At 35.0% G+C, this 24057-nt stretch overlaps 2 protein-coding genes across 4 annotated transcripts in view; one reads left to right on the top strand and one right to left on the bottom strand.

Annotated features, from left to right (window-relative positions):
- The window catches only part of LOC149089724 (uncharacterized), a 39122-nt gene extending 27839 nt beyond the window's left edge, over positions 1 to 11283 (bottom strand). The window contains exon 1 of the mRNA XM_089235348.1: positions 11197 to 11283. The gene's annotated coding sequence lies outside the window, so the exon portion shown is untranslated. The remainder of the gene's footprint in view (positions 1 to 11196) is intronic.
- Positions 11284 to 11799: 516 nt separating this feature from the next.
- LOC149089723 (uncharacterized) lies at positions 11800 to 24039 on the top strand. Of its 3 annotated transcripts, none has more exons than XM_089240483.1 (3): positions 11800 to 11874; positions 14194 to 14625; positions 23351 to 24039. In XM_089240483.1, the coding sequence occupies exons 1-2, from the start codon at positions 11860 to 11862 to the stop codon at positions 14614 to 14616; spliced, it is 438 nt and encodes a 145-aa protein (XP_089096609.1). In that variant the 5' UTR covers positions 11800 to 11859; the 3' UTR covers positions 14617 to 14625; positions 23351 to 24039. The 3 variants fall into 3 exon arrangements, with proteins under 3 accessions (XP_089096609.1, XP_089096668.1, XP_089096565.1); XM_089240542.1 differs by having other exon boundaries at positions 14194 to 14632; XM_089240439.1 differs by lacking the exons at positions 11800 to 11874; positions 14194 to 14625 and adding an exon at positions 18266 to 19432.
- The last annotated feature ends 18 nt before the right edge of the window (positions 24040 to 24057 follow it).

Genomic DNA, 24057 nt, shown 5'->3' with positions numbered 1-24057 from the left:
TTATAATAACCCAAAAGAGGCATGAAATGCACTTATTCTGGAAAAGTAATAATAAAATAATAAAAAATAAAAATAATTAGAAATAAAACAGTCAGAAGGAATTATACGGAGCCAATACTTCGTATACGGAGCCAAGTCGAAATTCTCAATAGCGGAAGAAAATCTTTCATAGGAGCAGCACGTACTAGAGATAGAAGGCCTCTGCAATGTTTGCCATAAACGTCATTCAGACTGCCTAGCAAGTTTGCCACATTTTGAAACACAGCATCCTATTTCGTTTCTTCTTATTTTGGCGTAGAATCTTCCTGATTGGCTCACAAATACCACATAGTGATTGGATGTGGGGCTTAGAAATCGCAAATTCTGAGCCTGATCATTTCTTTTCCGCACAACGATGATACTGGCACTAGCAGGGAATTTTTTTCCCCTGAATATTCTGAGGGAAAATAGACTACTTACTGACGTCACAAGCAGAGCGCGGAGGCTTTCTATCTCTAGGAGATGTTGATAGGAGCCGTATACAAGACAAGTTCTGATGGAAGACTGTTCCATATTCTCGCCACACGTCATCTTAATGCGGGGAAAAAGTAATCTCTTCTGGCCGACGGTATTCTTATTTACAAGCGATGCCTCCATAGGTTAACTTGTCTGTCTATGATCTCGAAGACAGGTTCTCCTGATGGTAGATTAAACTATTTGGGGACTATTTTATAACACATCTTCAGATCTCCAGCGATTCTACGCCATTCCATAGAGTATAAACCGAGAAATTGAAACCTTTTGCAATAAAACCAGCCGCTCATGCCAGCTATTCGTTAGGTAAAGAATCTCTGTGGCTTTTCAAGGAGCTTTATGTCCTTAATTTTATAAGGGCTCCATATTTGCGAACATAACTCTAGAGTCGGGCGAACGTACACACAGAAAGCATATGACAACGTATGAGCATCACACTGGCTGTATGCCGTACATAACATGTATGAAATTCTGTTAGCTTATTTATGGTACAATACATTTTAAAAATTCAATTTCTATTAAAATAAGATGAGGAAAATGCATATCTAAAAAATTCTGCAATTTCGTCATTTTGTACAAAATTTTTAACACTATCTACTATTTTAATAATTTTCGTACACAAATTAAAAAAAAATTATGTAATTTTTCCTGAGAAATTTTCGTAATCCTCAAATTTAAAAATTAAATTTCTATCAAGAATAGATAACAAAAATATATCTAAACATTTCTTAGAATTTTCTTCACTATAGTCAAAAAAATTTCTGATACTAAGTATACCAATTTCTTTAACAATAGCGGAAAGTGGTGCAATTTTACTAGAGGAATTTATAATGGGAAATTAAATTCATTTGAAAATTAGAAAAGAAAAATCTTTTAAAATTTTTTTTTTTAGAATTTTCTACATTTTCGACAAAAAAATGTTTCCAAAATATTTCCCACAATTTTTGCATAGTATACTAATAAAAAAATAATGTAATTTTTCTTGAGGAATTTATAATTTTCAAATTTATGAACTTAATTTTTATGAAAATTAGATGAAAATGATAATATCGATAAAGTTTTAAAATTTTCTTCAGCTTCGATAAATTTGTTCTAATGCTAAACATTCCAATATATTTTTCATATAATGATATTAATCAAAAAAATAACATAATTTTTTGCTATCCTCAAATTTAAATATCAATCAAAATTATAAGCAAAAAATGTATCTAAAGAAATACTGGAATTCATTTCAAAAAAATATGTATTAAAAATTCTGAATTTTCTTCATTTTAGACAACATTTTTTCCAATATTAAACATTCCGATAATTTTTGTATATCAATCAGAATCCAGCGTCATTTTTCTTGTTTCTATTTTTCTTCTATATATATAATTCTACATAGTAATTTTATGTATTCGTATTTCTAAAATTTCAAAAAAATAAAACAAAATTTTTATCAAAATTAGATTTTAAAAAAATGTCTAAAAACAATCTGGTATTTTCATTTTAGAAAATTGTTTTTCTTTTTCGTATATAACATTCCAATAATTTTCGTGCATTGATAAAAAATAATTCTTTTTTTTGAGGAATTTATAGTCCTTGAATTTGAAAATTAAATTCCTATGAAAATTTATTTCACATAAAATTTTCTTCAACATTTTTGAATTCTATTCATTTTAGAGAAAATTGTTCTACATCCCAATAACTTACGAATAATTATAAAAGAATTATGCAATTTTTCTTCAGAACAATTTTTATCCTCAAATTTAAAAATTAAATTCGTATCTAAATTAGATGAGAAAAATATATATGTTAAAAAAATTCTAGAAATTTCTTCATTTTAAAGAAAAATGTATCCAATACTAAACATTCTAATAACTTTCGTATAATTATAAAAAATAATGTAGTTTTTCTTGAGGTATTTATAATCCTCAAATTTGAAAACTAAATTTCTATTAAAATTAGATGTAAAAAAAAAATCGATCAAAAATAATTCTGGAATTTTCTTCACTTCTCAGACATAATTGTTCGGGTATTAAACATACATTTCTATTATTTTCGTATATTAATAAAAAATTATTTGATTTTTCCGAAAAAATTTCTGTAATCCTTATAATGGTTCTATAATCCAAAATAATTTGAATAATAATTATTTTTTGTGTGTATATCGATCCCCTCGAGGATAGAAACGATTATTTCCGTTACCGATACCCTAATAATTGATTTTTTGTGTGTGTGTGTGTGTCTGATATCGATCGATGATCACCAAGAAACCGATCACGTCCACGTCCCGGAATTCCGCATTAAAAAAGATTCCTATTAATTCGCATTATTAAGACATGATTATCATGATGGATGATTTTGCATTCGCAGTTGAGTAACCCATTTTCATGAATACTTAATTGCTGTCGAGATTGGAGCTTCGGTACGGAAATTGGCTCTTTTAATCACGGTCTCATTTGTTGATACGTAAATGCAAATTAATAGTATTTCCAGTCATTCGCGGAATGCAATCAGTCGATCAATGATTTATGAGCTTTATCTTTTATCATTTTAGGAATTTAGCGAAAATAATTAATTACGCACTTAAAGAAAATTTATAGGGGTATTTATCATTACATTGACAGTATATTCAGGTGGTGACTGATAGCAGAATGTTTCTAGATACAATTATTAATTTCACCTCGACAAGGTTCACTTGAGTGACGTTTATTTGTGATTGGAACGATGGCAATGTAAAGGGTGTCTGTATAAGTGACCCTTTTTAGAGCGGTTAAGCGAGTTATATGTTGGTATTGGTACGCGGGTTAAAGGCACCACATGGGACGCAATTAAAAGATAATGATAATAAAATAAGTTTAAATTGTCAATAGAGTTTTTACCCTTTCAGTGGCACAGTTACTTGCACTAATCCGCATAAGAAATAGCTTGGTAAAAAAGCACTGATATGTCCTTTGAAATGCCATATCTTTTTTCATGAAGTAGGGTTTCTTCAGGTGCAGCAGGCACGGAGTGTATAGAAAAAAAGTGTTTCAGTAACAAATCAGCTTTAAAAACGTATCTAGTATTGTAATTGTTAAAGTTACAGGTCTTTAAAGATTCTAGATGCAGTCTCAACGCCACTTATTACAATCACGGGTATTGCTATCATTTTTGCGAAGGACGGAAAGGACCAATATCACAACACGGATAAAAATTCTTTGTTTGCTAGCGGGACTTCGGATAATGTTATCAATTTTTTTTTCAGTTGAAAGGTTTTTTCTTTACGTATTCCGAAACTAAGGTTGTGCCAAACTTATTTTTTCCCTGTAAGTTATCGTTATCAGGCTGCAAGACAATGTAGGAGGACGAAAAGTGTTCTCTCCCCCACCTTCCTTGTTGACAAACATTTCGGTACTTAACCCTTTAAGCGGTATTGACGAGAAGCCTACTTCATTAAAAAATACATGGCATTTTAAAGTGGGTTCCAGTTGTGTCGTACAAAGGGTTAATGTTGCAATCAATGCGTAGTATTCGCAGTGATCCATGTACGCGTGGAGCCACTTTTACGATGGCCTTCTTATAGTGAACGCAAGTGTGTGACGAAAAAAAGTCTTTTCCTTCAGTTCTTGATCAGTTTCTTTCAACTGAATAGATTCAAAAATTTTTTTCTCAAGGGATCTATGAAACGCACATATTATACATTAAAAAAAAAATATCGTACGGGCAATTTATGATATCTAATAATATCTCTTGTGACTCTAATACCTCACAATGACTAAATAACGAAAATGCAGGATTTTAGCTGAAAAGGAAAAAATAAAAGTCTCATTTCAGAGTAGAATTTTTTTAAAAATGGAATGATTGAACAATTGGCAACCGATTATGTGGCCAATACCCGTTTGCCGTACGTCATGTTTGACCAAACGGGATGTATGGTCGTTGTACGGTCATCGTAAACGGAACTTTTTTCGGGTATAATTACAATTCGGTTTTTGTTATCAGACCACGATGTGATCAAATTAAGCTGTGTGGACTGGAACTTATTAATGTCAGCGAGAGGGTTAAGAAAAATAATATGCTTATTATTCAACAAATGATCAGTCCAACATTTTATTATAAGCTTCAGAACAAGGTGGGGGAAAGATAGATAAATAAAAATCTAAATTTTGACTATTAAATAATAATAATTAAAAAAAAAACGTTAGAACGCGTTGAAAAATCATAAACGTTCAACAAAAATGGCAAAAATGTATTCCGTATGCAGGGTCAGTTTCTCACAAGTTCTGGCGCTAGACCAAATATGAATTTTTGGCCTCTTCTTATATATAGTATTCTTTGAGAGAAATGGGAAGGGGGAGGCCTATGAAATATAAAAGGCAGCAATTTCCGGGCCCTCAACACCTGCTCCGTTTGTCCATGTGAGAAACAGGCCCTGTATGAATTGTGCATTAATAACATGGTGAAACCTAAAGGCAGCAAGTTTAATAATGGTAAGAAGTGGCCCAAAAATGACTAAGACAAATATTGTTTTTTTAATACCAGGAAGATTTCAAATGTCTCCAATGAACAATAATTTTGAAATATTTCCCCACATTTAGAGCTGTCTTAACGCTTGAGCCAACCTAGGCACGGCCAACACCAGCTATAGTTGATACTGTAGTTATATCACCTCATATTTATGTATAATCATCATCATCAATCACCTCTATGTCCGACTCTACTATAGTCGGTGTTGGCAAGGCCCAGCGAGCTCAAGTGCATTGGGGGTGCTCCTTAATAACGATATCAGTCGCGATGATTTTCTGATAATGAGCAGGGCCTCAAAACATCCCTTTGCCTGGAGGCCGATGATATTTTCTCACGAGACGGCTCAACACACTACAGACAGGGTTCAAATCCATTCAATGTCAAGGGCAAGGATTCGGAAACATCTTTAAATGACACGATCAATTCTGAACTCGACATGCAGCAATCCAATAATGTTGCTCAGGGCTTTCACACTCCGGAGGCCAGGATTTCTCTACATACTGATTAAAATAGCAAATTTAGTACTGAAAACTAAAACAATGATCTATTCAAAGGCCTGTAGCCTCTCCTAGTGGGAGAGTGATGTTGCTCCAATCTTCTATAAAGACTAGTCTCCAAATGCAGTAAACTCTCGTTAATCCGGCGCATATCAGGCCAAGTTACACTGAATTACCAAAATCGCCGGATTACTGAAAGTTAATGGGAAAAAAACCCATTTAAATCAAGGGTGCTCATCTTTTAGAAGAGTGTGGACTACTTCATTGGTTTGCAAATGTGTCGCGGGCCACATAAGTGACTTGTAAGTGTGCCGTGGATCAGTTGGGTACCGTAGGTCAAGCAAGTGATCTTTGAATATGCCGAAGGTAAATGAAGCGATCTGTCAATGTGCTGAGGGGTCACTTAAGCAATCTTGGAAGGTGCTGCGGGCCACTTAGGTGATGCGAAACTGTACCGTCAATTAAATAATCTGTAAATATGCTACGAGTCGCTTAAATGATCTCGGACTGTGCTGGTGGGGGGGGGGGGATGCAAGTCATCTGTTAACATGTTGAATGAATGAATGCATTCATTCTGTTAACATGCTGAGGATTCCTTAAGTGCATTGGAACTGTGCCGCGGGCCACTTAAGTGATGTAGGAAATGTACTACGTGGCACTTGAATTATCTGTAATTGTGTCATTTTCAGATCACTTTTACAAAATTAGGTTTGAGACCGCTGACCACATCAGATGACATCGAGGGCCAAATTTGACCCGCAGGCCATGGGTTGAGCATGTATGATTTAAATAATATAACACACACACACATTATATATTAAATATATAACCTGCGCACATACATGAATTGACATGTTTTACTCTTCCATGCACGGAGAAAAACCAGTCTTAAAACACTGGATTACCGAATGGACCAGACTAGCGCACGTTCTGATTATTGACTGTCAACTGTATAATAGTCTTTCGAAATGCAGAAATTCACCTTATCGTGTATCTCGCTCCATAAAATATTGGACAGAACTCTAAAAAGAATCACTATAATTAGTATACGGCTCCTATTTTGAGAGAAGTACTATCCAGTGACAAATTTTTTTTTCAATTAAATTTATTTTACAGCCAATTAATTCCCGTGGTCCCCTTAATTAACACATGTACTAAACCCCATGGTGAAATTCCGAATAGGGTCACTTATAATCAGCTCGTATCTAATCTACAATATTTGAGGAAGATTGTAAAACTTCTGAAGAAATTTGATAATTTTCCAATCTCTTCCGGAATTGAGTACGAGCTCGAAGCTTGCTCAACATGTCCGACACTTGGTTAATTCCATGTTTTCGAACTGGGCGTTAGCTTGTATGACGCGTGCCACTCTCGAATATTCGCGTATTCTCTCGCGTGACCTCTTTCTTAACGGACATCCAAATGTCTTTTTCTCTTTTTTTTTCCATCAATCGTGTGAGATTCTTTTGCCAGGAAAAGGAAAAAAAAAAATTCCATTACTTTCTTCCGAGCAAGAAAAGTAATGAGCAAAGAAAGTAACTCTTCGGACGTTTTCGTGCTCGTTTCGGTCCAATAACGTAATAACGAGGTACTTGCGGATTCTTCGAAATTGTATTACGAACGGCCCCAGATGTTATTTGGTGCTCCATTTACGAATTATGTTTCAATCTCTCTTTTTTGTCTGTCTCTTCATCTTTATTGTCTTTTTGGATCTCAATTATTATTATCATTATTACTGTTATTTCACCAGACATGCGTTCACCGAAAATGTTACGTTTCTTTCAGTTTTTGAAGTCGAAGATAGTTGCCACTCATGTCCAGTTTAAAATGGATCCTTCCGGCATTTTTCTGGATACGAGTAAACAGATTGCTCATTTGGTAGCATTTGGGTTTCGGATGATTCCGTTAATGAGAAAGTAATTTATTATGCGTTTGCAGGTTTGTTCCATCGCTGAAAAACTGACACTCGCAACTACTGCCGTGATAGCTGAGAATTCTGTATGAATTTATAGGATATATTTAACCAAAATATCATCTGAAAGTGTATATAAATGGAGTAGAAATTTCGAAAATATATTTTGACTTAAACATCGGGAAACAGTGGTGTATTCTAGAATTGTGTAATTCTGGGAATCGATAAGGGTGTGTCTTACTTAGCAGGGCTGGTCGAATCTATTTCCCATCATGCTCGGGGCATGTAAAAATTTCGACATGCATTTTTTTCCTCCCACATGCCCGAAGTGGTCACAAAAAATAACAAAATACTTAAACTTTCTCGTTTTTTAATTTATTTTTATCGAGTTTGATGATATTCAGAAAAATCACCAAAGGAAAAGTCAAATACAAGGAAAATACGAAAACTTGTTATACATTTCGACACGTTATGTGTGTCGTCTTCAGAGGGTAAACTACCACGCTGACCGAGGATCCCACTTGGATTGATTACCAAATATTAACTTTCGGTTGCTCAGAGGAAAGAAAAAAATTATACGTGTGTCCAAGTCAAACAAAAGTCGTATTTTCTTTATATTTGCCTTTTACGTTGGTGATTATTCTGAATATTAATAGGCAAAGATTACCTACTCTTCCAGAGACTAATGATGATACAGGTATTCTTACACTCATGTGGGGAATTCCACAGAAATTTTTTCTTTGACAGCCAAGATACGTTTTTGATTCAACGTATTGTATTTTACGGTCCTAATATTTAGCAGCCCAGTTCGGTTATGGGCCCTCGTATCCTACAACTGGATTCAAAAAGGAATCTTATACTGTAACTGAGCTCAAAATGGAATCACATGCTGTACCTGGGTTGTTCTGGAAAACGGAAAACCTCATTTCCAGTGTTATATATCCTGATGGTATTTTCATGGAAGAAGAGATAAGATTTCTTGGTTTCAAAAAAGACGTAAAAATATATTTTTCCGAAAAAAAGGTTACTTCGGCTGTACCAATATAGTATAATAGTATAAATATTATAGTATGTGTCCAAAAAGAGATAAACATTTTACGATTGATTCTGAAATTGTAGCAAAAATTCATTAGCATTTTCGCCTTATTCTATACCAAAATATCGGGAAAAATATCCATCACATATGGATATTTCGGGGTTCTTGCTGTCACCTATCAAATAAAAGCCAAACTAACTATTATAATTTTTTGAGTGAGATTAGTTGTTTTCAAATCGGTATGCGGCATGAAAACGAACAAAATATGTTATAATATTGTATATTATTTAATTTTATACTGCATACGGGTGTAAATTTTATACGCCAAAATACAGGTATTATGTTTTTATGTTTGCCGCTTGATTATTTTTTTTATGAACACTAAAAATAATGTAACACCGGCATACATATATTATTTTGGTGCATATAGTTTACATTGGTATGTTGCATAAAAATAAAGTTACACAGTTCTGTATACCACTTGTTCATTTTCATTCTGCATATCGGTTTAAAAAAACCCAGCAAGCTTTTTTATTCTTGTTTTGATTCGATAGGTGACAGCACGAGTCCTAGCTTATCTAGGGTGACCATATCGTCTCGTACTTCCTGGGACAGTCACGGTATTTTCTGTTTTTTTGGCGGTCCCGACTTTGTAGCAAAAATGCCCTGGTTTTTCCCGTATTTTACACGAAGCCATTGAATATTTGTTCTTTATTGAAGTCAAAGATTGAAATTATTTTTCAACTCATAAATTATGTTATAATAATTACAACTATAAATGAGAATATTAATCTCTCACACTTGACTTGGTGAACATTTTTTTTCGTGGAATTCATTTCAATCCATTGCAATTTGCAGTAATGTTTCATTTCCCGCCATTGCGATTTTTCGTTACTTCAACAACATTTGGCAACTTTGTTCTGTTTTGGCGTCATTTTTAGCGATTTCCCCGTATTTCTCTAGAGGAAATATGGTCAGCCTAATCTTAACGTGGTTTCTCATATTTATAATAGTAAAGTATAAGTGTGAAATACATAGGCTGACCATATTTCCTTGAGAAAAATACGGAAATTGAGCTTCGGAATACGGGAAAATACAAGACATTGCCAATTATCGCCAAAAATGCAAACACATGCAAATTTTTGGAGATTTGTCCATTACTCAGGTGCTAGGCAGTGTTCACACTAGCGCGATACTGCTAGAGATGCAACATGCAACTCGATGTTGCTCGGTTAAAAAACGTGAAATTCAATTTTTCAATCAATCCTATCCTAGTCGAGGCAGCATCGCACCAGTGTGCACACCCTGCCTTGCAGTGTTATGTGAAATGAAGAACGAGAGAGAGAGATATATAGAGAAGAGGGAGAGACCGAAAGGGTATATTAACCTGCATCACACGTGCTCACACATAGTGTGATTGAGTGACATTCAATCACACTAAATGTAGCAGAATAGAGATGCAACAACATTTTCAAAATGGTTAAAAAATATTTGACGAGAGTGAAAGTTCTGTATATCGTGGTATTATTTCGCACAAAATATGAAAAACAGATGCCACTTAACCGTACATGCACCTCGTATACATTCTTCTATGGAATTTCTAATGCATCGGGACATGTTGGAATATGCGTGTTCTGAGTGTATAGGTACCCCTAAGGCATTTATGTTGTCAGAGTTGTGTTTGTTTCATGTTCTATAAAAGACAGTAGCACAAGTAGAACACAAAACAAGCACAATTCTAACGACGTTAATATTTTAAGGGTCACACACACACTTAGAACATATTCCGGCATGTATCTATTCGTTAGGAATGTGTACGAGTTGTAGGTATGGCTAAGCATTAATAGTAGTACAGTCTTCTCTCATTATAACAACATTTCATTACAACGACCTGTATGATAAATCCTGAATGTTTTCACGAGAATGACTATCGTACTTATGTTTTACTTTCGACATAACGATCCTCCCAATATAACGTCCGTTTTTGACGGGACGAAGATGGTCGTTATATCGGGTGTTGACTGCTTTATTATTTTGCAGCATCGTAAGCTGAAAGTTTTTTTTTTGGTTTTCACACCCATCTGGCTCCCTTAAAATATCCCAGTACCGCAAGGGTTGAGAAGTACTGACTGATGTAAAGAATATTTCCCACATTTATCAATTATATATATATGTTGCTGCCAAAACCCGAAATCGGCCAGTTCGTGAATCGGCAATTTTAATTGTAAATTGACCTTGCCAATGTCCGAATTTGGCCACACAGATCGTGAAGTGGCTGGTGATCCCTGGCAAAAGTCCGAAAGGAAAGGGCATGATTCGGGTCACCGCCATTTGGCGTATTATTTCATGATAATTATGCCTACGTTAGCTATGGCAATCCATCATATCGCATTCATGATGCAGTAATAATTTTTTTTTCAAAACTTTGACAGAAAAAACTATACGTCTATATTATTATATATAATTTCCCCCCCCCCTTAAATTTCTCTTTTTCTCTCTCGTCAGATAGAGCTAATATATACACACCAATGTATCACACATTAGCGATGAAAAAATGGATTTGGGACCGGACGGTCTTACGTCAGCACATCAAACATTGGCCAGGGATCCCCAGCCACTTCGCGAACTGGCCGGCCAAAGCCTGGAAATTGGATTTTGGACAAATCTGCCAGCAAATTCACGAAATAGCCGCATCTTGGGCTTTGCAGCAACATATACATAGAATCAGTAATAAATACTTCAGTTACCTCACAAAACTATCTTACGAAAACGCTGCATCCACGTAGACCGAAAGACCAAAATTCTTTATTGACGAACAGGATCCATATACTGAGCCGGCAATGGAGCAAGCATGTGGTCTGAAATACGGCGAGAGATGTAAACTACCAAAAGAAGTGGGTATTGTGTTTTTCACTGCCTTACACCATTCGTAACTGGTAGTCAGCGATTTCCTCCATCTACTACACCACAATCAGCTCCATCTAAGCACCAGAATCATTACGATAGACGGATATGAGGAAGTGTTATGTGTCGATAACTGGACTGGCATATTACATACTAAAAACAAATCAAGATTGTAAACAACACTATTATAAAAACCGACAGATTCTAATGTAATTTTTATATAGCCGCGAGGCATATTCGAGGCTTGTCCGAACTCACTAGACAATATCTATAGAATAATATCGTAATTTTCAGGTGTTTGTCCTGATGAAATTACTGGTTCAAGTTTCCTTCTTTTATGATAGTATAAGGAGAATTTCGAAATATTGCAACACTCCAATGATCTGAATAAATGGTCATCGGAACGTGTGGACATTTCGAAGACGATGTACGTATATATATAAGAATTTCGACGGATTTATTTCACTTATTTCTCAGTGCAGTGCTCGGATATACTCTATCGGAATATGAAGCTTCATCTGGTGAGTGGACATTATTTTTGATAGCATTGTCTATTTCGTTTCTTGTCTCATACCTTTCATAAATATGGTCAAAAGCCTCAAAACTACACTCAAGTAGATATATCATAAAAAAATATTTTTTAACCATTGATTTACTTCTAATTTAGTACACATATATTTGATTTTATGTACTATGCTATGCCAACATAATATTTTACATATCTTCAATACTTATTTTTTAGCAAATTTTCAAACATTAAGAAAATAACGAGACTCCGCATTCCAGAGTCGTTTTACTTAATTTCTAGAAAAGGGAAAAATGTCGTAAATTTTTTTCAGTTTATGAGCAAACGACGGCGGTGAACTGTTGTAAGTCAAAGAAGCCACAGAATAGCATGTTGGCAAAATGTTATAGAATTTGCCACCTGGAAACTTTTAGAAAAGTTACTTGACATTTTGCCATCGAGCACAGATGTATGAAGTCTCAAAAAGTAGCCATCAAGTGAAAGTTACTTAGCAATTGAAATTTATATTTGAACCTAATAATGAAACATTTTTTGATTGGAGTGCGTTTTAAAAAGTTACAGTGGAAAAATAATGTTCAATTTAGAAAATAATTTTCTTTATGAAAAATTGTTTTTTTTTTCTACATAAAGCTACCACTTAGATATTGCTATCACATATATTCTTGATTTACGCATAAAAATGTACAAGAAAAATATTGATAGCATGTGCCACTTTGATTGGTACCTGGTTGCCATTTTTTGGGGGGGGGAAAGCAATTTTTATTACAAAAGCATGATTTTAAAACATAAAGCTACCACTTGGACATTGCTATCACATACGTTCTTGATGTACGCATAAAACCGTAGAGAAAAACAGTCAATCTTTGCTACCCCAGGTAGTACCAAGAAAGTAGTTGGCTCACGAACTGAAAAAAGTGTATCGCTAACTTCTTGCGCGAATGGTAAAATAGCATGAAATAAATGGAATCGAATAAATATTAAATCAAAATGAAGAAAATTGTTAAGCTCATTGAAATGAGGCAAAATATTTCAGATCCATTTGCAAATTCTTGATTTAAAAATTACTAAATTTTTTCAAAAATTTATTTTTGAACAAGATTGAGTCAATGGAATTTGTATCTTCTGCCTCATTTCATGAACTGAGCAGTTATATTCATTTTCAATGAATTTTTATTCAATTCCATTGATGTCATGCTATTTTATCGTGCAAGCAAAGTTGCATTTTTTTTTCTGTTAATGTTTAAAAATTTGCAAAAATAAGTATCATTAGAGCTTTGTCAAACATTATGTTGACATGATATAGCATAGTGTTTTTCAATTTTTTTTAGAGCTGCGGATCGGTGAAAGTAATTGAACAATTTTGGGGACATGCGAAAAAATGAGAGAAATAATTTGTGGATCTGCACACACACACACAAAATAGGAGAAGTACAATTAAACGACCTGTAAAAAACAGAGAAAGAAGAAATAGGAGAAACAATTTTGCGGACCTGCAAAAACGGGGGGAAAAATACAAGAATAAATTTCAGGTCGCTAAAAAATGTAGAAATTAGAAAAATAATTAGCGGACGCAAAAATATTGAATGACTTGCGAGATGAGAGAGAGAAAATTCGGGGACAGGTAAAAAACAATTAAATGTAAGAAATTTTTTGCGGACGAAAAAATATAGATAAATAGCACAAATAATTTGTGGACCGGTAAAAGTAAAAGCATGGGAGGAATAATTTGCGACTGGCAAAATATAAATAAATGGGGGGGGGGGGACTTTGAGGGCAGGCAAAAAATATATAAACGGGACCAAATAATTTGCTGAATAGCAAAAGATTAGCAGGAGTAAAAAGTAAAAAGAAGAAATAATTTGCGGATGGTGAAAAAGAATTATGCAGGGTTGTGATTATTCAGGCTATGACAGAAATAGAAACCTATATAAAGACAGTATTGACGGTATTTAATGAAATTTAAAATTATGTAGCGGTTATTATGATTTCGGCGAAATGTTTCTTGGACCAATAGGAATTCCCACGGACCAGCGTGTAAGTAAGTTGAAGAACAGTAGTGTAGCATATACAATCGAAAATATGATTGCAAAATTTAAAATACATCAATGGTCAATTCAATTTTTTTAATAATTTTTCTAGTAGAGCATAGTTTGAAGCTTTTTGACTATGTTAAAAAGTACGAGTCTCCGATAGTTACGCCACGTCCAGTTTAATAATCTCAGTATTTACCAGCGCCATCTACTGTTGAAATTACTTGATTTTAGTTTTGTTTTTCCTATTTAATAATATAAGGTTTTAATGATTGATCTTGCAGTGCAGCGTTGTACTCAGCGTCGTATTGATCGCTCATTCAACCCTCGGCTTTGAATATGGCGTTTTCGATGACGACGACGGTTACGATGTCCACAGCCATCCGATCCCGCTCCACGGTTTAGCGGATGGAATAACCGCTGGTCAAAGCGTCAGATTCTTCCGGAGCGGCTACGGCAGTTATCCAGAATTTCAAAGCAATAAGGACTACGGATTCGGGTTCGGTTCCGATGACGAACTGATCGATGATATGCCGTTGATTCTCGCCGGAAGTATCGGTGATGACCATGAAGCGATAGGAGGAGGACACATCGTTCCCGTTGGACATTCCGAGGACGTTGAGAACGATTACAGAGAGCGGAATAACCGTGTCAGCTATGGGATCCCGATTCCGATGCAGAACGTCGCTGGCAAAAGAGTGCCCTAGGAAAGCCCTGTAAGTAGTGAGTATTGCAAAAAAAAAGGACCATGAATTGAAATTTTTTTTCATTTGATCAAAATGAAAACACACAATCCAGCAGTGATGTGTCAAAGTGTGCGCCATTGCTCCTTGGGGGGGGGGGGGGGGGCATGCCAACAGTGACACTGTGAGGAGCTGTCCTGTTGCGGTAAAGTAAATATTCAATACCATGAAGAGGTTCTTCGATCATTGATCATTTTGTCACACTACGGTTATTTTCTGCATACGAGAACTAATTAGACAATTGACCTACAATTTACTTCCGATTCCGAACAGCAGCGTTTGCCATTTTTGCCTCTTTGTATACTCATCGAGGGATTGGTACGCTAAGCGGTTGGTGTGGGACGTCCGGCGGTAGCAATTTTTTTCTTTGTGGTCATGTTGTCGCCGAATCTGTTGTACCTTCGCGTCAGGGACAAGGACGAATCGGATATCGAACTCGCACTCTCATACATTATCCTAACCTTGGGTTTCTAACTGATGTTCTGTGGAACCCCGGGATTCCGTGATAAAATTTTTTGGGGCTTCTGCATGATCAAACGCCATGGAATTCTTAAAAATCCTGGAACTCTGAAAGCTTTCAAAGAAAACTTTCATGTTGCTGATACTCGCAAAGCTGTTCTTTGTTTTGAATTATCACGATATTGTGTCGTTTAAAAAAATCAGACCACTTGGATGACTTAGTAACAGTAAATGGATGACTTGGTAACTTTAACTTAGAAACAGGAACGTGACATTTTTCCACATTGAATTTTCGACAAAATTTACGTGTACTTTACGTAACATTCGGGGCCATCTCAACACATGAATTAATCCCGGGCATGACACGGGGACCTCATTTCCATAGGGACTTCCACGGTAAGATTTGGCTCAATGATTTATGACAATAAATGTTTGAATTGAAAGGTGCTGCCTAAGCTCAACTTTCATTTTTCCCTGGAGATATGATGCTGTTGAGACGACAGTCGACTTTTTCTTAGTTCAATATTTTTTAATAACGTGATCAGCACGTATTCCCAAGAAATTGTTACGATCTGTCCAGGGACTTTGTTAGTGTTAGTAGACATCCATGCCCGACCCGGGATTCGAACCCAGACCTGCACAGTCAGAAGCTAGTCCCCTAACCACTGGACTGCCACCTGGCTATCCAGTGGTTAGGGAACTAGCGGATAAATATTGTGGATAAATATTCAAAAGTTCGAGTTCTGTAAAACAGATTCATTACCATCAAGGGTTCCGCGGAACAACCTTATAACTATCAAAGGTTCCGCTAGAAGTTTTACGTTGGAAAAACATCTGCTCTAAACATCTTTCGGGTAAAAACATCCTTTAAACATCCTAGGTATTTTAGGCAAGTACCTTTCCGACCTGGGCTACCACGCCGAGAAAAGATTTTGTTAGACTATTCTGGGAAGTCATGGATACATGCTCACTAGGACAAGGGAGCCGCGGAACACAAAAGTTTGGGAACCACTGCCTTAGAGTTTACGAGGTGCATGTGTAGTGAAGTAATAGTAGTCTAATGATGACCCGAAAGTACTCCTCCAACAATACCAACGTCTTCCCAACTGCCAATAAATATACGAATTACATTGACAATAGCATTTCAAATCACAAACTTGAATTTACTACCGGAAATAGATGCAAATGCCATCTTCCTAACAACAAAATAAACGCATTATAATTCAGTATTATTCTGGCGCCATTTTTAGCTAAAAGGGGGTTTATTGTTCTCTCCGAGCATCAAAACGCGTAAAACGGAAATGAAAGGATGTCCTTCATGATCATATCATTATTACGTAGGTACGTTTAAACGTATGTTGAGAAATACATTTTCTTCACAATTTATCGTGATTACAATATGAGGTAACCACATTGCGTTGCACGTAAGAGATTTCCTTTTCTGTCTTTTTTATTATTATAAAGCCTATTATGTATTTGATAAATCAGTGCTCGCGGGATGTGTTTCCTCTAGCCAGGGAATGAGAACGCCATTTTCTTTCGTGAATGGTCTTCTGTCTTTATCATGATCGGTCTTGCATGAGAGGATGTCTGTCCGATTTTTCTTCCACGCGTTTTCTCATAAGGGACAAATATTTGGTGAATCACATAAGAAAATATTATTCTTGTCAAACAACAAATGAGTTGGTTACCTACGTAATACTTGCTCGTATGAGAGTTCTTTATTTTTTATTTTAAGTTGTTGTTTTTAAAATTTTATACAGTAAAACCTGCCTTTGAAAGAACCTGTATTAAGTTGAAACCTGCCTTCAACGGATGAAAATCTTGGTCCCACGATTTCAATGCCAAAATACACATTAAAGAACCTGGATTAAACGGAACCCGTCTAACGCGGAAACGGAAAGGGAAATTGTTCCCCGTTACTGGAAAATTTCACACCAACACTTCCACTATTTCGCGACCAATAGGGATCATATAAAATCTCAAAGTGCTCAATGGAAATTTTTTATGCAATCCTTGCTTGCCAATGCGAGTTCTACTTCCGCCACCCTTAGATTACTATAAACCCTTTCCGTACTTGTTGCTGTGGTTTTAAAAAACCATATGTAGTAAAGCAGTTGCTTTCTGAAATTGAAAATAAATTTTTCAGAAAAGCAGGCTTTTCTACGTTAGAAATCAATGTAGGGGGTTCGATTTCCAAATGATATACAAGACAAAAAATTGTATGCTGGCTGATTCCATGATCGCAGGAATCAGAGGGAGGCGAAGGGGGACAATAAATTTATGTCCCCCCCTCATAAAAATCCTAATTACGACCCTGGTTTTGAGGATTACATAGACGACAACGTGCTAAACATAGACGACAACGTGCTAACTGAACCTGACATGACCGATACTTTTCTTTTTTTTAAACCGAACACGATCCATCCTCTATCACCGTCGGGCAATGTTAGCATATCCTCAATTGGGCTAGACCGATTGTGTATGGTACCTGCGGGTGCACATAGATGACCAGTTGACGTGGGAACTTCACCTTCAAGCGCAGAAGACCAAAAGTTACTAAGGTTCCAGAAAAGTAGTGAACACGATAGAAGAGACCCTGCTACCCGAATAGTACGACACGAAAACCACAGTCGGAGAGCATTTTCTATTTATCTAAAGTTTTATACAGAAATGCTGTGGCAATCGAAATATTTAATAATTATAGGGTAAATAATGTACATTATTTTATCTATCTATCTATCTATATATATATATATATATATATATATTTATTTATTTATTTATTTAAATTATTTACTTTATTTTCAATTAATTAATTTTTATTTTATATCTATAATGAGATCGTTACATATTTTTACACATGAGATGAATATTCTAATAGAAATGTTCTATGTCTGTGATATTAAAGAGGTATTTTTTAACATTTTTTTATAAAGATCGGGATCGGTAAAGAAGATGAATTCTGATTAATTTCATTATAAATCATTATAGAAATTCGAAACGAGATAGGTGAAGTTTTTTTTTCTCGATTGTTTTATTAATATTTGGAATTAGGTAAATGTTATTATATCTTGGGGATGATCTAAAGGTGTTAATAGTAAAATTTTTTTACTTACCTATTAAGATTTTTTTATGAAAATCAAGATAGACTTGTGAAAAAGTAAAGCTGCCGCAATTGAATGATATTTATTTAATGGTAAAGCTCATGAATTGATGATCTATAGACAATTGCGATTTATCTGATGTTACTCTTGTTTGAAGGTATAAATTTGTAATATAGTCGGATCCTCAAACTGATAATTCATACAGCAGACGAGAATGGAAAAAAATGAGTGATACAAGACCAATAGAATCGATGAGCTGATGTATGGTTTGAGATAGTAAAGTCTAATTATTTTATTACTTATCTAATTTACCAACGACGCTTGGGTATTATGCATATTCGTCTGTAATACCCAAGCATCGTTAGTAAATTAGATGAATAATAAGAAAAAATAACCATTTTTACTGGAGGTGGTGATAATACTTAAGCGTCATTGGAAAAATTTGATAAATACTAAAAAGAATTATCACCTTTACCGGAGATTATTATTCATTAGCCGTAACATAAGCAATAACCCCGTATGATCGCCCAGTACATTGGGTGAGCATAATTCCACGTAATGGCATATTATGATTACGCACCATCAGACTTTCAATATCACGTACCCCATTGCTACTGAATTTATCAAAACCGACACACTTTTTCTGTATAAAATATAGAGTAGAATGTCTGTGTATACGTCAGATATGACATTCTTAGACATTCCGGGCAACGAACTACACAAAAACATGTTTGAACTTGGCAAGTTCAAAACAATCAATCCAGTCGTTTTCCATTGTTAGGACGCGTCAAAAGTCAATTTTTTTTTCAATAATTCATATTTTTCAGAAAAGTGTTTTTTTTCTCTTTTTTGATTACGAAGAAAGGAAAAAGAATATTTGAAAGGAAGTTATATGTACGGGAAGATATTTGCTTGACCTATTGACATTGTATAGATAAGGGCCTACACTATTTCCGGTAGGACAAGGAAGTTGACCTATAACAGTCAGGTGGAAAGATTGTAAATTTACCTATAACGTAATATGCACCTTTGATTTTGTTTGTCTGGGTTTCCCGTAAACAAACTCGAAAGAGGTTGGTTGGTTGGTGTATTCGAGGCCTTTATATTTTAGAGGATCTTAGGGCTCACGGTACGAGCCGTAAAACCATTTCGTGTTACACATTCATGCTGTGTTGTTCAGAGTTTTGCCTCGCGGTATGGATAAGAAAACATTGGTGAGTCTGATATCACATTTTGTTCTTACAGGCGAACTTGGTTATTTCAAAATTTTCGGATGATTCGAATTTTAGGAATTCCTCTTGAGTTTTCTATTCAATATAATGTTAAAATTACCTATTCAATTCCTCATTTTTCGTTAGTTCGAAGTTTGATTCATATGTTTCATTTGCGAAATGAAATATCTAAATCAAATCTTTTTTTTTCAAATTTTTTTGGTTGAATTGTGGTCATCCTTTTCATTATTCCGTTGTTTACTGATCTTTTCCAGAATATGATATGTAGCCCCAACAGTGAAAAAAATGACGATAAAAAAAATCTAAACTTTTTTTGTTGGGGGTTCTAAATAAGAAATAATGTTTCGTTACCAGTTCACACACTAGCTCTTTGCATGTCTGTGGGCAGCTGGAATTTTACCAGATCTTGTAAGATTACTAGATCTTCATTAGCACCTGTCAAAAGCACATGTAAATGTTTCTACTCAGGAAATACGAAAGCTTGTGTGTGTGTGTGTGTGTGAGCTGTAATTTCTACGTAGATGGAATATTTTAAGTTGGTGTGCTCAAATCTCAGTCACTTGCATTGTAAAATGTGTTGGGAATATAAATGCCTCTTCATCATTATTGTTCATTTACTTTGGAATATCAATATAGATTAGCAACGTTTAAGAGTATCCAAAAGAAAACAAATTGAAATAGCAAATTGATTGATTTGATAGTTATCGTGATTTCTTACGTTTTATACTACTACTAGTTGCAACAACGAGGAAACTGTCAAAGAATCATCAACTGATAAAGCATCATTTTCGTAATCATAAAGAATTTTTTACTATTTGTGAAAGTAGTTTTCTCATATTGATGAATTGGATAATTCGAACTTTTCTGCTGTTCCCTTGATCTTCGAATTGACCAAGTTCGATTGTATATAAATGACGTATTAAAAATAATTAGCAAAATTGATCGGCATATTAAAATGGCTATATGACTGTACGCAATTTTAGTGAAAGTAGTAACATCGTGAGATTAACAGATTTCAACAGTTTGCCTGTTAATATTCCGAACACAGTACAGTAATTTCTTGTAATAAACCTTCGGCTTATACAGCTCTAATCTGATACCTTTTCTATTGGATATCCCCCCCCCCCCCCACTAATATTCTTACTTGGAGGTGTACTAGTGGTTTATTTTGATACAATTAAAAAATTAATTTTTTTTATTAAGGGATAGTGTTTGATCAGTATTATATTATGCAATTCTCAAAGAAAACTTGAAAAGTAAGTTCATAAATTTATTAATCATTCAAATTTTTATACTTTTTCAATTCTTGACTGAAATTATATACGTGCGGCTTATACGGAGCTGTGACACGTAAAAAGCCGTAATGTTTCTACGAAAACTTTCTTTGTTGTAGCAGAAATAATTATTTTACGTGCGGCTTATCTACGGGAAATTATGGTATTTTCCAATCCGACTCTAAATCCTATAGCTGGGTCGCCAATCCAAGCTTTTTCCCTCTATAGTTAATTTATAATGCAATAACAATAAAAATGATAGATTTTTAAATATTGTAGTAATACTATTCATAAAAATAATACTGTAGTAATAATGTTTATAATATAGTAATAATGTTTTCAAACTTTGAGCCGGTCTTCGGCAGACTTCTGCAAAGAGATGGTATGATACTTTCAACATGGTGCATACATAACGTGAAAATTCAAGCATTTACCATCTTCACTGCAAAATATGGAAGACACATGGCTGCAATAGCAGGAAAACTAAAGAAGCACGACTCTGATAACGTAAATATCATGCGCGCACGTGCACACACGTTCTTGCGTGTACCACTTTGTTAGAAATTCAATGGGTAATCGTCATCTAAAATGCATTGTCGCAGAATATACTGGAATGCTGAAAAATATCTACTCAGCAATGAAAATTCAGAATTAAAGAAAAAAAAATCCCTGAATTGAGACGAAAATACACAATTGATGAGAGAAAAAAAGCCTGGAATTGATTGAAATTAAGGATTCTTCAGAATTGGGGTGGGAATTCCGGAATCAAATCAATTGAAGCATAGACACCTTGTTTACTACGAAAAAAGTATTATTTAATACACAGATGTATAATTTTTTCACTACAATTACAGTAAGAGTGCGGGGCCCAATGCAATCGCACCAGTCGAGTACCCTTAAGTGCTCCTCCGATGACTAGTGCAATGCAATATAGACAAATAAGCATAACTTATATGTATTATACTCTTTTGGAATCTAATATCCAAAACTATACCATCGGTTCCCAACCTTTTATGACTCGCGGAGCCCTTTTTAGTAAAAACATTCTATGGCGGAGCCCCGTAGGTCCATTTTTAATTATTCATTAAAGTTACTGATTTATTTTTACTTATTCAAAATATTTATAATTATTTTTTTAAATTTTAATGTTTTTTTTTATTTATTTTCCTACAGCGGCCGCGGAGCCCCTGGAGAGTGCACAAGGAGCCCCAAGGGCTCCGCGGAGCACCGGTTGAGAATCACTGCTCTATACTGAATCGCACTAGTATATAAATTTGGGAAAAGTATCCAGGGTTTGTTTCTTTGCTGTTTGTTAGGAGAAAAAAAAAAATTAAATCCTACATTTACTTGTTTCTAGTTCCTCTCTTAGCTGATTATTTTTTTTAAATAAATAAGACAAAAGATGGCGCCACATTCAGATATAGTTTTAGTTGGGTTGAATTGAAAAGAATGAAATCAAATTATAAAAAATGAGACATAATTTCCTGAAAAAAAATTAATGTATGTGTTTAATGAAACTCCACAAACAGGCTGAAAAAAATCTAGATTAAATTGAAATGTTGCTTTTTGAAATCGATATATTAATTAAATATTTTGAAACTATTTAATTTTTTTTAAATTTAATATTGCATTAAGTTTTGTGCACATAGGTTTTATATCGGTGTTAATCCTTAGTTTCGGTGGAAATAAGATGTACACATACTTTTATTGATGTTTCATTAAAATTATCTATATTTGGGAAATGTTCGTATTTGCATACCGTCAAGGATGTCCTTTGTAAACCAGATGGCCTTGAAATGAGAAAAAATATCTGATGTTGCTCAGTCTGAGCTTATTTTATCGAGAAATACAGGATTTCAGTACTCAATTCGAAAACTGAGACATGACGACGTCTGCGTGCGATTCTTAATAACGCCATTTTTCTCAATTTCCACAACAGATGGCGTTACTGTACTGATCAATGAAACCGGTCATACAACAAAGATTTCTCCCAACTAAAACAAAACCTCTAAAAAGAAGCAAAAACAGAAGAAATTCTGGGACTTATTCGATTGCTGTTGGTCAATGCGCGTGGAGAAAAAACACAAAACACTCATATCAATGAAGAGATATATGTTTCAGAGTGGGAAGAAAATTTTTCCTCAGGAAAGAAAGGAAAATAATTCCGACATAACAGAAAAAGGAGGGGGAAAAAAATGCATTTTCCGAAACGTAGGAGGACGTTTCAAACATCAAAAAGGAGGACGTCTGGTAACTCTAGACCTCAGTCTACAGAAAATCACAGTAAATTAAATTTTAATTTCACGAAAAAACATTGAATATGACAAATATGTGACATAAAATTTTTTGTTATAATTATCATAATGTGATATATGAACAAAAATTATCCTCATCCTCAATCTCAGCTAAGTTTTTAGATTCGCGTAAGTTGCATTGCGAATACCAGAAAATACGCGATGATTTTATAAATGAGTTAGGGCGGATGTCGTTCAAATACGGTTTAAGTGGTCATCCCGTTACTTTTGCAGTTTCTTTGAAAATCATTTAAAAGCATTCTTGGTATTGTGGATGTCTACCCATCATCCTATACGGGATTATTTAACCCTTATAATTTGTCTCGTTACAGGTTCTTCTCCCACTAATAATCGCCTGCCTACCTCACGGTATGTTATCCAGCGAAAGCTGGCGCCCGATAGAACACCCAATCAGAAAATCAACCGGTTTCAATTATGGTTACAACGGCCACGTCATCCCGTCTCGTCATCACTACAAGATCGTTCCAGAAAACTATCACAGGTACGACACTCCCGTGCTACTTCCGAGCCTTCCATACCCCGTCTATTCTCATAGCTACCACCACCAGAGGCCGCCACGTCCGCCACCGTACGTCACGACATCTAACACTTTCAAGGTGTTCGGTTTCGAGGGTCCGTTAGCCGACAAGGCCTTCGAAGACATCTTCGACATCGAACAGTTCAACGTGTTCCAACAGAAACCAGAATACCAGTACCCGGGAAGAGGTACCACACGCCCGTATAGGCCGCGACGGCCAAGTACGGAAGTCGAAGACGAGTACGGAAAATACCAGAATTACTTCTATAAAAGGTACGGCACGAAATTCGACCCATGATCATCACATCAATACTTCAGTGTCCATCATATTAATCTGAATATCAACTGTATATACCTGATCTCATATGGGTTTCAATGAGAAATTGAGAAATTCATTAAAAAATTTCCAACAAATTATTTTTCACCCAGTACTTTGGATGCCAAAAATGTTTTTGTAATAAAGGAAATTATATTCTTTTTTAATTCGATTTCTGATTTTAT

The sequence above is a fragment of the Pholcus phalangioides genome, unplaced genomic scaffold (assembly GCF_987345545.1).
Source record: "Pholcus phalangioides strain wild (caught in Gottingen) unplaced genomic scaffold, Ppha-v1.0 ptg000001l_1, whole genome shotgun sequence".
Lineage (NCBI taxonomy): Eukaryota > Metazoa > Arthropoda > Arachnida > Araneae > Pholcidae > Pholcus > Pholcus phalangioides.
The sequence above is the reverse complement of the archived record's forward strand: the minus strand, read 5'-3'. Positions and strand labels throughout refer to the sequence as shown.